The 13,406-nt window shown below is 56.6% G+C and overlaps 1 protein-coding gene across 1 annotated transcript; it reads left to right on the top strand.

Moving 5' to 3' along the window:
- Positions 1-3,485: 3,485 nt before the first annotated feature.
- Positions 3,486-12,924, top strand: ATN1 (atrophin 1). The gene is made up of 9 exons (XM_074152482.1): positions 3,486-3,664; positions 3,864-4,001; positions 4,383-4,496; positions 5,834-7,854; positions 8,100-8,322; positions 8,431-9,148; positions 10,447-10,590; positions 10,853-11,033; positions 11,594-12,924. Exons 1-9 carry the CDS (start codon positions 3,587-3,589, stop codon positions 11,625-11,627), a joined length of 3,651 nt encoding a protein of 1,216 aa, XP_074008583.1. The 5' UTR covers positions 3,486-3,586; the 3' UTR covers positions 11,628-12,924.
- Positions 12,925-13,406: the final 482 nt, after the last annotated feature.

Below are 13,406 nucleotides of genomic sequence, written 5' to 3'. Positions count from 1 at the left end.
GAGAGTCCAGTTTTGGGGTCCCCAGTTTAAGAAGGACAGGCGACTGCTGAAGAGGGTATAGCAGAGGGCTACAAAGATGATTAGGGGCCTGGAGCATCTCTCTTACAAGGAAAGGCTGAGGGACTTGGGTCTTTTTAGTCTGGAGAAGAGAAGGCTGAGGGGGGATCTGATCAATGCTTATAAATACTTAAAGGGTCGGTGTCAAGAGGATGGGGCAGGTCTTTTTTCAGTGGTGCCCAGTGACAGGACAAGAAGAAATGGGCACAAACTTGAATGTAAGAAGTTCCATGTAAGCATGAGGAGGAACTTCTTTACTTTGAGACTGGCAGAGCACTGGAACAGGCTGCCCAGGGAGGTGGTGGAGTTTCCCTCTCTGGAGACATTCAAAACCCGCCTGGACACGTTCCTGTGCAACCTGCTCTAGGTGGACCTGCTTTGGTAGGGGGGTTGGACTAGATGATCTCCAGAGGTCCCTTCCAACTCCATGTGATTCTGTGAGAGAGATTATCCGCATCCTTCAGTAGAAGAGGAGCTGGAGCCCACGATCTCCTGGCTGCCTGTGCAGGACAGTCCACCTTTGGCAAGAGGAATTACTTGAAGCCGGGGGGGGGGAGGAGGAGGAAGAGGAGGAGGGGAAGCGGGATCCATTTTGGATCCCGTAGTGGGGATGCCTGTTGAGTGTGCGTTGCTCGCAGGAGGCTGCACCAGGGCTTACCCGAGAATATGGAGGGGTTTGGGCAGCAAGCCAAACCAAGCTGGGTTGTACGAAACGCAAACAGAAAATAGCAGTTCGCAGTGCCTCGTAACTCAGGCAAACCTGTAAAGGGCTTCACAGGGCCAGGGAAAGGTTATCCCTTCGACGGCAGCCCTGCCAAATGCCTTATTTCCTTTCCAAAACCGCAGAGCCCTAATAACTCTTCAGAGGCATTTACGGGGATCTTGGGTGACAGGAAGAGTTAGGTGTAACTTCGTTAATTGTTAAGGCTCGCGTCGCAAGCTTTTATTTCATAGATGTTAAAATTGGAAGGCGGTGGTGTGATCCTCTCATCTGGCCCCTGACGGAACCGTTGCTGTGCTCAGCCTAATGACCTGTGCGTCAGTTCTGCCCCGTGTTTTAGAAAAGTCTTCACTCTCTGAAGCGATAGAAACTTCTGCCCTAGTGGTTAATTACGTCTACCGAAACATTCCTCTTTGTTTCTGGCTTTGTTTGGTACTGCACATTCAGTGGTTGACATAAGTACCGAGTTGATACTTCTTTTAAAAAGGGAGGTTTCAGTATGCGGTTGGCTGCGTGTTATGTCTCTGGCTCACTTCTCTGGAAAGAAGACCATAATTGTCGTTGCAGGGTTACTGGAAAGCTGAAGTGAGACCTGTGCCCTGCGTTACGGTGTTCGGTTCTTTGGTGTGGAAGGTGTGGGTGGCATCCCACATGTTGAATGTAAAGAGCGTTGACATATTGGTAATGGGCTGCTGCTGCTTCTGTGTGTTCACAGCTGAGCAGCTAATACTTGAAGGTTGCCGAGGTGGTGTGTGGCGTTGGAGTTGAGTTAAATTAGGATCGCCTGCCTTACAATGTTTGTTTCATGTCAGAAATGTTAATTCTAGATGCTTATCTACAACAGCATCGGTGTAACTGGCTGAATTAGCAACCAAAGGCCAAAGTATGGCAGAAATGTAAGCCTGTAAAACACGTCAGCTGGTAGGGATTAGGAAAGTGTTCTGCCTCCATTAGGTCAGTTATAAACCATCATGAGCTATTTTTCTATTAAAGAAGAGGTCTCAGTTAATGAATTGTTGTGTGTGGGAATTAATGCTGGATGAGTCCCCTGTGGCTTTCATGATGAGGGTCAAATAAAATATTAATGAAATTAAAACAAACAGTCCCCTGCTCATCCCAAGTATCTTCCGGATGGGTTTCTCTAAGCATTGGTCAGGGAAGATGTGGACCTTCACAAGAGACAGGCCTGTGTCATTACTCCCTTTTCACAGGTAGGGAGATGGAGGCAGTGGAAAGCAGTGATTCCAGGGCTTCATATTCCAGCAGCAGGGCTGCACAGGAGGTCCAGGAATTTTCCTGTCTGGTGCCTTTGCTCTGATCCCTGGTTTCAGCTCCCTTCTCAGAGAAATGAAAGTGCATCCAGACTTCTCCTACACTGACCAGCTGGAAGCTGATCTTTCCAGGTCTGGGATGGCCTTTAGGAGTCCCAAATCTCAAGTCTTCTTACACTTACTCACAAAACTTCCCCATGCTTCCAGATCAGAGAATATGACCCAGGAGATGTGGGTCTTTTCTCCTGATGCCTCATCCACAGGACACCTCTCCTTGTCTTGCGGATTGTCCATTCCAGAGGCTGAGTGTAGGAGCTCAAGTGACAGGCTGGGGAGGAACAGTCTCTTTTTGGGGAAGGACAGTCTCTTTTTGGTTACAGCTGCGCAGTACAGTGCAGTGCAAAAGATCTCCAGCTGGATGGAGCTGAGCAAACTAGCTTCAGGAGCAGCATCCCTGAATCACCTCAGACCAGTTTCCAGGCTAACAGAATCATGGCACTTTTGTACTCCAGACTCTAGGAATTGTGTGGCATAACAGGGTGTTAAATGTCTGCGGTGCTGTCGGACATAGCGCAAAGCTGTACATTTAATCAGAGGGAGCTCAGAAACCTTCCCGGTGCTGCAAAGTGTAAGGATGTAGTGCGCGTCGCTGGGCATGACTCTGAGGTGGTACACTGAGAAGCGGTCCAGTGTATGGAGAAGGAGACCTGGGCAGGCACTCCAAGCTAAACGGAGTTGATGCTGTTTGCGTCGTGCAAAATCAAAGCTAAATGCGTTTTCTCGCACTTCTTTGTGTATCTTGGGCACCGAACAGCCTGAACAAGACTTGTCACATAGTGTGCTGGTGCACGTATGGATGTGCATATGCTCTGGAGAGGGCAGGGCTGCATAATACCCCTTCAGCAAAGGCCACGGGGGGCTCGCTGGGCAGAGCTGGCTGATGACAGCACACGGCCAGTTAAGGCTAGTGCAACTTACTGCGCTGACAACAAGTGCAAAGAGGAACTTAGGAAGTCAGAAAAGTTGTCATTAGGAACATTTTAAAGCACTTTCCCATTATTTTCCTTTTCCGCTCTGTCTCTGAAGATCAAATAAACAAGGAAATGGAAGTACTTAAATTATTTCAGAGGGCAGTCAACATACTGATAACCATTCCTCCTTGCTTCATCCAAAAATTTTTTTGAGGGCTGCCCGCCTTGCATCATGTGGGTGTCACTCCTAGAAATTGGAAATCAGATGTGACAGTGGCCAAGTCTTTTCCCCTTCTGCTGGGAAAATTTATTGTATTTTTGGTAAAGATCTTTGCATCTGTAAGTAATAATTAAGGAAGCCTTATTAATTTTGTCATATTTCTGTAGCAGACCACAAAAGGATGTCCCGCTCACTCTTTCTCCCCTCTCGTCTCCTTGTCTGCCTTCCAGGATTCACTGGGATCTTGTTGTGTTGCTCGTGTAAGCCCTCCTTTCAGAAGAACTGCTCTTGCCCATCTCCACCTCCCCGGGGACAGCCGAAGGGGGGTGCAGCGTGATAAAAATTTATGTTTTCATCAAACCGGGCCAAGGAGAATGGGGGTCCCACACCCAAAAGAATGAAGACACGACAGAACAAGGACTCGGTACGTGAGATGGGAGAGGTGGGGTGGGACACCGGAGCCAAGCTGGAGCTGTGGGTTGGGACTGAGGCTCGCAGCAAAGCTCGTGGACGCGAGTTTGGCGTAGCGGAGTGCCAGGGGTTTGGGGGCTTTGAGAGGCTGGGGACAGGGCAGGAGTGGAGGGAGATGCAACGCAGGACTGATCCAGCGGTCCCTCTCTTAGATGTCAATGCGGAGCGGACGGAAGAAAGAGACTCCAGGGCCCCGAGAGGAGCTCAGGTCACGGGGTAGAGCTTCCCCCGGGGGAGTCAGCACCTCCAGCAGTGATGGCAAGGCTGAGAAATCCCGACAAGCGACAAAGGTAGTATAAACTCGTACGCAAGCGTGGGGTGCCCAAGGGCTGCCTAGACTGGGTAGGATCTGTTTGGGGATCCAGGGATGCATATCAGAAGGGATCCATTCAGGAACCCATGCTGGGCTAGCTCTCTGGAATGGGTGGGATCCCTCTTTCCTCTCACCTGCAGCATCTTGCACTTCCTGTCATCTCCCAAGAACTGGTCTTTGGTCTCACCAACCCTGTTTAGTGCTAATTTTTGCCATATTCTGGCTCAGTGTTGCACTGCTAAGCTCTTCAACACGCGCTGTGGTGACAGTGTCTCACCTGCTGCAGCCTGTGAAGGTCTGTCAGGGTGGGAAGTTTCCCCGTGACCCTCCCGCCTCCCTGTTCTCCTTTGCCTTGCAGAAGGGTCGGGTGGAGGAATCCTGCACCCCCAAGGGCAGCAAGCAGAGCCGAACAGAAGAGATCTCGGAGAGTGAAGGGGAGGACACCAACGCTCCCAAAAAAACCAAAACCGAGGTGAGTTGCCTCCGCTATAATTGCTGGTGTGTCCTGGGTCCAGGTCAAAGGAGTCTCCTCTTTCCTACCTGTGCTGCTCACACCTGCCCGGCTTGAGGTTCCCACTGCTTGGGAGCCCTGGCACCTTGAGATCCACACTGCAGCTCTTCCAACCTAAATGGCATCTGCCTGGCTACAAAAATGCGACCAGGAGTGACGGCTGAGCAGATGGAGGCTCTCCGTCTCTTTTGCCATGTCTGGAGGGGACTGCCCTGCTCTCGGAGCTGGGCATGTGGTCTGCCAGGCTCTGCTCAGTGGCAAGAAGTTGGCTCTGCGTGCAGCTGCCGGTCAGGTTAGACTCAGCCTCTTTGGTTCCCCCAGAGCAGTGTAGAGGTACTTAAGTCTTGGTGGGGTCTGGGTGATGGTTGTGCAAAACCTGCTCAGGAGCACGCTCTGCATGGTTGTGGAAGAGCTTTTCCAAAATGCTGGCAGTACTGGGCTGGATCAGTGGTCAGATGGTTGGAGGAAGACTTGGATCTTGCTCTTCTCAGTTCCCCGGTAGCGTGTTCAGGGAACTGGCCTTAAGGGCCTGCAAACATGGGGATATTTGCTCGTGTTATGAGGTCATTGGAATTAAACTGCTGTGGTTACACATTTCTCCACATGGACATTCCGTTCAGCTCAACAGTGGTCTTTTTTTCAGTTTAGCCTCTCTTGTAAGCCCCAGGGCTCAAGAGTGGCACTTATTTAATGTCCATGCTAACTGTTCAATCACCGGAGCTTCATTGCTCAAGGCGAGAGGTGGTGGGGAGGAGCAGGGATTGGGAAGCACAGGGGGGGCTCTGGGAGGTAAGGAGCGGGGCAGTGAGAGGGTGCTGGAGGGGAGAGGGTCTCATCACCCAGGGAGAGCTCTTCAGGGACAAGAAAAGCGATTCTGGGTCTGTGGGCTGTGCTGGGCTGTGCTGGCTGCACTGTGGTGCTTGCTGCTCCATGCCACCTGCTGGTATCATACCCTGGCCAATAGCCCATCACCGGTGGTTGTGGTGCTAGGACCTTCGTATCTATTAACTCATCTGTAACAGTTCCCTGCCCTCCCTCGCTGCCTCTGTACACAAGGTACCCATCATCACCTCCTTCCTGAGTGTGGGGTGCTCATGAAGAACCTGAGAGCATTGGAGGGGAGGCAGGAGGACCGGTGTTATTTATACCTTGCCAGATGATGTCTCCTTCCCTCTTTGGGGTTTTCTAGTGCTGGGGCTGGCAGAGAAAGGTCAGAAAGCAAGTTCTCTGGGAACTTGAAATGTGTCGTGCATGGTCTGGGAGGCCACATAATGCCTTTCTCCTCCTTCCTACTTCAGGAGTTGCCCTGTCCTCCATCCCCGTCCGATGTTGACAGCCTTGATGGCCACAGCTTCAACGATGAGATGAGCAGTGACCCACGGGACATTGACCAGGACAACAGGAGCACCTCACCCAGCGTCTACAGCCCTGGCAGCGTGGAGAATGACTCCGACTCCTCCTCCGTGCTGTCCCAGGGGCCGTCTCACTCCTACCACCACCCTCCGCTCTTCCCCCAGAGCCCACCGGTAGCTCCCCCGCCCGACAGCCTGGCCCGTCCACCCGAGCCCAGCTTTGGGCTCCCGGGTGAGGTGCACCCCCAGGGACCCCCAGCAGGGAGCTACCACTCCCAGCTGGAGGGCCAGGCTTCCCGCATCTTCCAGGCTCAAGCCCCGCAGACACCCGCCGCCGCCTCCTCCTCCTCTGCTGTTGCTGCCCCTTCTGCTCCCCCTTCCTCATCCTCCTCTTCCTCCTCTTCCTCCTCCTCCTCTACTCATGCTTCTCTTTACCCTACAGCCAACGTGGTCCAGGTTGGGGCCAAAATTGCCAGTGGAGTGGGGGGTCTCCCCGCACCAGGGGGTCGCGAGCAGACCCTCAGCGCCAAGCACAATCCGCCACCCACCACCCCCATCTCGCTGGCATCGGTGGCTGGGGGTCTCCCCCCTCAAAAGACACCCCCCGCCAACCCTCCGGCTGCCCCCCCAGCTTCAGCCCCTTCCTTCCCCCACGTCTCCGCCAATCTGCCTCCCCCCCCAGCCCTGCGCCCCCTCAACAACGCGGTGGCCGCCTCCAGCTCCCCGGGCATGGTGGGGCAGGCCCTGAGCGGCCACCTTCCCTCCCCACACGGCATGGGGCAGGACAAGGCACCGGCCCTGGCCCCCTCTCGCTACCCCTATGCCCCGCCGCCGCTGCCCCCCTCCAGCTCCTCGGCCCAGTACCCCCCAGCCCAGTCCCTGCCCAGCTACAGTGCCTCCTACGGCCATTCCTTCCCCCCACCCAGTGGCCTCTCCGTCTCCAGCCAGCCCCCCAAGTACACCCAGCCCTCCCTCCCCTCCCAGCCCGTCTGGAGCCAGGGCCCACCCCCCTACAGCCGCCCCCTGGGCAACGCCGCTTCCCACCCTGCCGCCTCCCCTTTCCCTGGCCAGCCCCCCCCCCATCACCAGCAGCCCCCCCAGCAGCACCACCACGGCCACGGGAGCGGAGGGGGGGTCTCCCCAGCAGCTGCAGCTCCCCCCCAGCCTCCCGGGGGTTACCCCCACGGCCTGGAGTCGAACAGCCATCACCCTTCCCATGCCACCTATGGGCTGCGCCTCTACCCCCCCCACAGCCAGGCTGCCTACAGCCAGGCTCCTTCGGCTGCCGCAGCAGCTCCCTCTTCTTCCTCCTCCTCCTCTTCTTCCTCTTCTTCTTCCTCCTCTTCTTCCTCCTCCTCTTCCTCCTCCGCTGCCTCTTCCCAGGGAAGCTACCCTGGCATGTGCGCTCACCCTCCGGGGCAGAGTCCTGCCACCTACACCTTCCCCCCGCCACCACCCCCCTCCCCTGCCCATGGGGCCGGCCCTCCGGTCACCTCCGCTGCCACCACCCTCTCCACGGTCATCGCCACCATGGCCTCCCCCTCCGCGGCCCCCTACAAGACAGTCTCGCCCCCAGTACCACCCTCGGCCGTGGCCCCCTATGGGAAGCGGGCGGCCTCCCCCGTCCCCACCTTCCAGCCCCCAGCTCCCTACAAGCCAGGCTCGCCTCCGGCTTCCTCGGCTGCCCCTTTCCGGGCAGCCACCCCTCCTGGCTACCGGGTGGCTTCCTCCCCTGTGGCGGGGGGCTACAAAGCCCCCTCGCCCGCCCCCTCTGCCCCACCACCCCTGCCAGGGAGCATGGCTGCCCCGGCCCCCCCGCCACCCCCTCTCCCCCTCAGCGCCGCACAGATCAAACAGGAGCCGTCAGAGGAGTACGAGCCACCTGAGAGCCCTGTGCCCCCTGCTCGCAGCCCCTCACCGCCCCCCAAGGTGGTGGATGTGCCCAGCCATGCCAGCCAGTCAGCCAGGTGAGGAGCGGCTGTCGGGAAAGGGGTGGTAGGGGGTTGTCCCCAGACTGGGGAGGTGTTCATGAGGCAGGGAAGGGGAGGTCACCCTGAGCGTGGGCTGCAGATGCGCCCTTTTGCCTTTTTCGTGATGCTCTTTCCTTTCCCACGGTGTCGGGCTCAGCTGTGCCTGCCCCTGTCCCTCTCCCCATCCCTATCCCTGCCCTCCAGCCCCTTCTGCCCTGACAATCTTTGCCTCTCATCCCCAGATTCAACAAACACCTGGACCGCGGCTTCAACTCCTGCTCCCGCACGGACCTGTACTTCGTGCCCCTGGATGGCTCCAAGCTGGCCAAGAAGAGGGCAGACCTGGTGGAGAAAGTGCGGCGAGAGGCCGAGCAGAAGGCGCGGGAAGAGAAGGAGCGGGAACGGGAGCGGGAGCGGGAGAAGGAGCGGGAACGAGAGAAGGAGCGAGAGCTGGAGAGGAGCGTGGTAGGTCTGGGGGTCCCGCTGCCGCAGCGCAGCCGGGGTGGATGCTCGAGGAACCCCTCAGCTGCTCCCTGCTGGCACGCTGACGCTGGTGTCTCTGCTCTCTTGCAGAAGATGGCCCAGGAGGGCCGGCCGGTTGAGTGCTCGTCCCTCGGGCCGGTTCCCCACCGCCCCTCCTTTGAGCAGGGCAGTGCTGTAGCGACTGTTCCCCCCTACCTGGGCCCCGACACCCCGGCTCTGCGCACCCTCAGTGAATACGCACGGCCCCATGTCATGTCCCCCAGCAACCGCAACCACCCTTTCTACGTGCCGCTGGGTGCAGTCGACCCGGGCTTGCTGGGGTACAACGTGCCGGCCATCTACAGCAGCGATCCAGCGACGCGGGAGCGAGAGCTGAGGGAGCGGGAAGCCCGTGAACGAGACCTGAGGGATCGGGACCTGCGGGAACGTCTCAAGCCCGGCTTTGAAGTCAAGCCAGCCGAGTTGGAGCAGCTCCACGCCGTGCCGGCTGCTGCCATGGATCCGTTCCCACGCCACGGCGGGCTGAGTCTGCAGACGGCCCCCGGCCTTCATCCCGCTTTTCCCTTCCACCCAGGGCTGGGCCACTTGGAGCGGGAGAGGCTGGCGCTGGCAGCCGGCCCGACCCTTCGTCCCGACATGTCCTACGCCGAGCGCTTGGCGGCTGAGCGCCAGCACGCCGAGCGGGTGGCTGCTCTCAGCAATGACCCTCTGGCCCGGCTGCAGATGCTCAATGTGACACCTCATCATCATCAGCATTCCCACATCCACTCCCACCTCCATCTCCACCAGCAGGATGCCATACATGCAGGTAAGGACCTCATGGTGGTGGTGCCCTGCACAAAGCCCTGCTCTCCTTCCTACTGTGCCCTCCTTGCATTCCCTCCCTCTGGTCTTGGGGAAGCTCAGAAGCTGCTGAGACTAGACTTTGAGGCCCCAGATCCACCTCTTCAGCCAGAAGCGGTCAACATCATGGTCATTCAGCCTTGGCCTTGCTCCCATCCCACCAAAACCACTGACATGGGTTGCAAGTATCGGGGGCATCTGTGAGTTTACTGCTTAGTAGCGAGCAGAGTTGTCCTTTAGTTCTGGATCTCTGGGGACACAATACGAGTGCTGGGGTCCCACTGGCTACCAGGGTGACTCTGGACTGCATCCCTCACGCTGGGCTCTGCAGAGGGAGTGGGAGCCCTGCAAACAACAGTTTTGACAGTATCCTTAGGACCAATGAAATGTTGGTTCTCTCGTTTGCTTCTTGCTGCAGATGGTGGGATGGGATGGGATGGGATGGGATGGGATGGGATGGGATGGGATGGGAGAAAAGATGAGCTGATTTTAAGGAACTGGAGGCTGCTGTCCTTCAGAATTGGATGGTGGTCGCTTACATTTCCACATCCTACTGGAAAGCAAAGTAAAAAGATGTTTAGGGATGAAAATCTTGGGGAAGCAAAGCCCAAACTACAGTACAGTAGGAGAAAGTGCTGTGCCTGCTCAGATACTGTGAGCGGTCAGTGGGATCTCATGGCAGTCACAGATAGACGCTCTTAAGCAGCTGAAACTACTCAGAGGTGGCATCGAGTACAAATTGAATGTCCGTTGCCCCCACGCTCCGTAGCTGGGCACCTCTGGCAGTGAGTCTAAAAAAAAGCACTGGAAAAAGCAGTTTTGATATAAATAGTACCTTGCATTTCTGGCCGTGAATAGTACTTGCAAACTTGAGTGCCTGGATGAGACCTGGAAGTGGAAGCACCCAATATGAGTACGCACACGAATGACAGCCGGGGTGACTGATAGGCACAATACTGGGTACAGACGTGGTCGCAGAGCAGCAGGTCCTTGCAGAACCGACTTTAAGGAGCAGTACTTCTTCTCCCTGAGGAGTGTAGGGACAGAGCTATATGCCAGGCTGGTTCACGTGAAATTCAACGCAGGCAAAAAGAGTTAACACTCGGGAGGAGATGGTACTGCGTTGTCAAGCCTTGAAATCATTCCATCCCTGACAACGCGCTGACCCTCTCCATGTCTTGTTTTGTTGTGCCTTGCGCCTTTCTCCGTCTTACCTCTTGCAAAGCGAGCGACAGTTACCTTGTGGTATCTTTTTCTTCCCAGCCTCAGCCTCTGTTCACCCTCTTATCGACCCGCTCGCCTCGGGGTCACACCTCACCCGGATACCGTACCCAGCTGGAACCATCCCCAACCCTCTCCTGCCTCACCCTCTACATGAGAACGAAGTGCTGCGCCACCAGCTTTTTGGTAAGGATGCTCACAGGGAGACTGCTGGTCTCCTCGGCAGAGCTCCAAGGGGCAGGGTGGCCATGAGGGGTCACAGGACCAAACTGAGGTCTACGAAACAGAGCTTTAGCATGGTGTGCGCTACCAGGGGACGAGCGAGTCCTGCACACGGGCAGGGCTGGGAAAGGAAGGGCAGTAGGGTCTTGGCCGAGCTACGGGGCTGTGGGTGAGGATGGAGCTGTTAGGTTAACTCGTTTGTTCTCTGCTTTGCCTTTGGCTGCAGCTGCACCCTACAGGGACCTGCCGGGCTCCCTCTCCGCGCCCATGTCAGCAGCACACCAGCTCCAGGCCATGCACGCCCAGTCGGCTGAGCTGCAGCGCCTGGCCCTGGAGCAGCAGCAGTGGCTTCACGCTCACCACCCTCTGCACGGCGTGCCGCTCCCGACGCAGGAGGATTACTACAGGTGCATGGACCCGCTCTCTCTGCGGCGCTGGGCGAGCGGAGACCCCTCTCTCTTCACAGAGAGGGGTCAAGCCTTGGAGCTCTGGAGGTGGCGGAGGCGGTGGGGACAGGGGAGCGTTGCCCCTGGTGTGGGTGGCACGGCTGGAACCCACAGCTGGGAGCAGGGATGCTTTGCCACTGGGGCGCAGCTGCAGGCTGGCCACCAGGATGGTCATTCTTGGCAAATGGCTGTTGGGTGGCTAATCTCATCTGGGGTCTCGGCTCCTCTTCTCTGGGGGGTGTGTGGTGGTAAACTTGCGTGTTTCACCCATGCTAATACAGTTAGGACTAACATACCCCTGCCAAAATACCGAACATTCACCAGGGTTGGATGCTTTGGCCAAGACGAGGCCTTCCCAAGAGCGTGGGGAAGCACGTGGGGGAAGGGAGAGGTGCAATGTTGTACCTTCTCAACAGCATCTCCTACCTCAAGGATTTGCCAGGACTTCCCAAGCCATCAGCGTGGTCTGGGTCTAGACCTTTTCTCTCTCTCGCTCACCTTCTTCCTCTTCTTTACCCTAGCCACCTGAAGAAAGAAAGTGACAAACCCCTTTAAGTGGACTTCTACTCTCGATGTGACATCATCATGTCTTTCTCTCAAGAGGAGCAATCAATCAACCAAATCCTGGGGGAGGGGAAGCTGCGGCGTGACACATCCTGATCCCACCACGCAGCAGAGGGCAGGAGAAGAGGGGACAAGAAGTACAGGATGGCATCCTGGGAGCCGAAGGTGGAGGGGAGCGCAAGTGGGGAGGGGACTGAAAACGCCACTAAAAGGGACACGGAAAGCCATCGGTACGTTGATTTCAGCAGAGCTCTGAAGGAAGCAGAGTCAGCCTTGCAGGGAGCTGGGACAGACAGAAGACGGAGGTGAATTCAGGGTGGCAGCAGCTCTGCCCTTTGTGGGTTTGTTTTTTTTTGGGGGGGCGACGGTTGCATTCGCTGAGAAGCGCGGAGCGTCGCAGGACTTCTCATGTGCACGGCGCTGCCGCCGCCTTTTCTGCTTCCACCAGGAGGAGGTGCCGCCAAGAAGTAACTCAAAACCCAACAGCGCCTTTTTTTTTGGTGTTTTTTGGTTTTTGTTTTTTTTTTTCCAAGATGCCTCCTCAAACACACACCCCCCCCACACCTCCCTTCCCACCCCCTCTTTGAGGTGTAAGATAACTGCTTAGCGATACAAGAAAAGCAACGCCGAACATTTTTTTTTCAGATGAGCCCGAGCGGCTCCCCGTTCTCCGACATCCCTTCGGATGCCAACACAGCATGACGGGACCCCTTCAGAAGCTTCTGCCTGCACGGAGGGGACCGGTCCCCAGCCATCCCCGGCCGGGGGGGGTGTGTGTGTGGGGGGGGGATGTTGCAGGGGGGTTGCAAAGCACCGCCAAGACTTGTTTGCAAGGTGGTGGCCGTGTTTTTCCCAGGGCTGGCGGGAAGGGGCACGGCCACCGGGAGGTGCAAAGCACCAGGAGACTTTGTTTTCCGGTCCGCCGTGTCACCCACCCCGTCGTCGTCACCATCATCACCACCACCGCCGCCGCCCCTTTGAGCCCGGCGGGGAGAGCCGAGGTGGGCCCCCGGCGTGCTGGGACTGTTCTTTTAAGATGGTGGCTGCCCCTTTCCCCTCACCCATTCTAATTGATGTACTTTTAACTCATGCACATCCTATTAGACGTGGCAGTTTTATGTAGCAACTTGTGACTCCCTTTGTCCCCTCTCCCACCCCCCCACCCCCACCCCGCGTGCGTGTCTGATTTCACAGTTGTATCTCTCTCGATTGGTCCCCATATATATATATATATATATTTACTTAACCATTAAAAGGAAAAGAAAACCAACCAACAACCCAGCTATGGAAAAAAAACAAAAAACAAAAAACAAAAACAAAACACCCAAAACCGAAGTTTCTCCACGCGCTCACTCCCAACCCCCCCAACACACATTCTAATAATTTATATATATAAATATATATATGAAGCTCTTAAAAAAGAGGAAAAAAAAAAAAAAAACCCACAACAAAACCAACCAACCAACCAAAAAGAAAAAAAAAACCCTTCCAGAAAGTGATTCCGTTGTGTTCATTTATTTTTACCGGTGGGGGGGGAGGGGGAGGCCGGGAAGGGACCTGGCCGTGTTGGGCAGCGGCGAGGGACAAGGAGGGGTGAAAACCGGGGCTGACGAGCCGGTGCCCGCCGTGGTGGCGCTGCGAGCGGCCGCCGCCCCAGGAAACGCGGCGGAGGAGCCGGTGAGCAGGCCCTACCGGCGGGGGGGGGGAGAGAAAGCCTGCCGGGGCCCTACCGGCGGGCACTTCCCGCGGCGGCAGGCTCGCAGTGCCCCG

The sequence above is a fragment of the Numenius arquata genome, chromosome 1, assembly GCF_964106895.1.
Source record: "Numenius arquata chromosome 1, bNumArq3.hap1.1, whole genome shotgun sequence".
NCBI lineage: Eukaryota > Metazoa > Chordata > Aves > Charadriiformes > Scolopacidae > Numenius > Numenius arquata.
The sequence above is the reverse complement of the archived record's forward strand: the minus strand, read 5'-3'. Positions and strand labels throughout refer to the sequence as shown.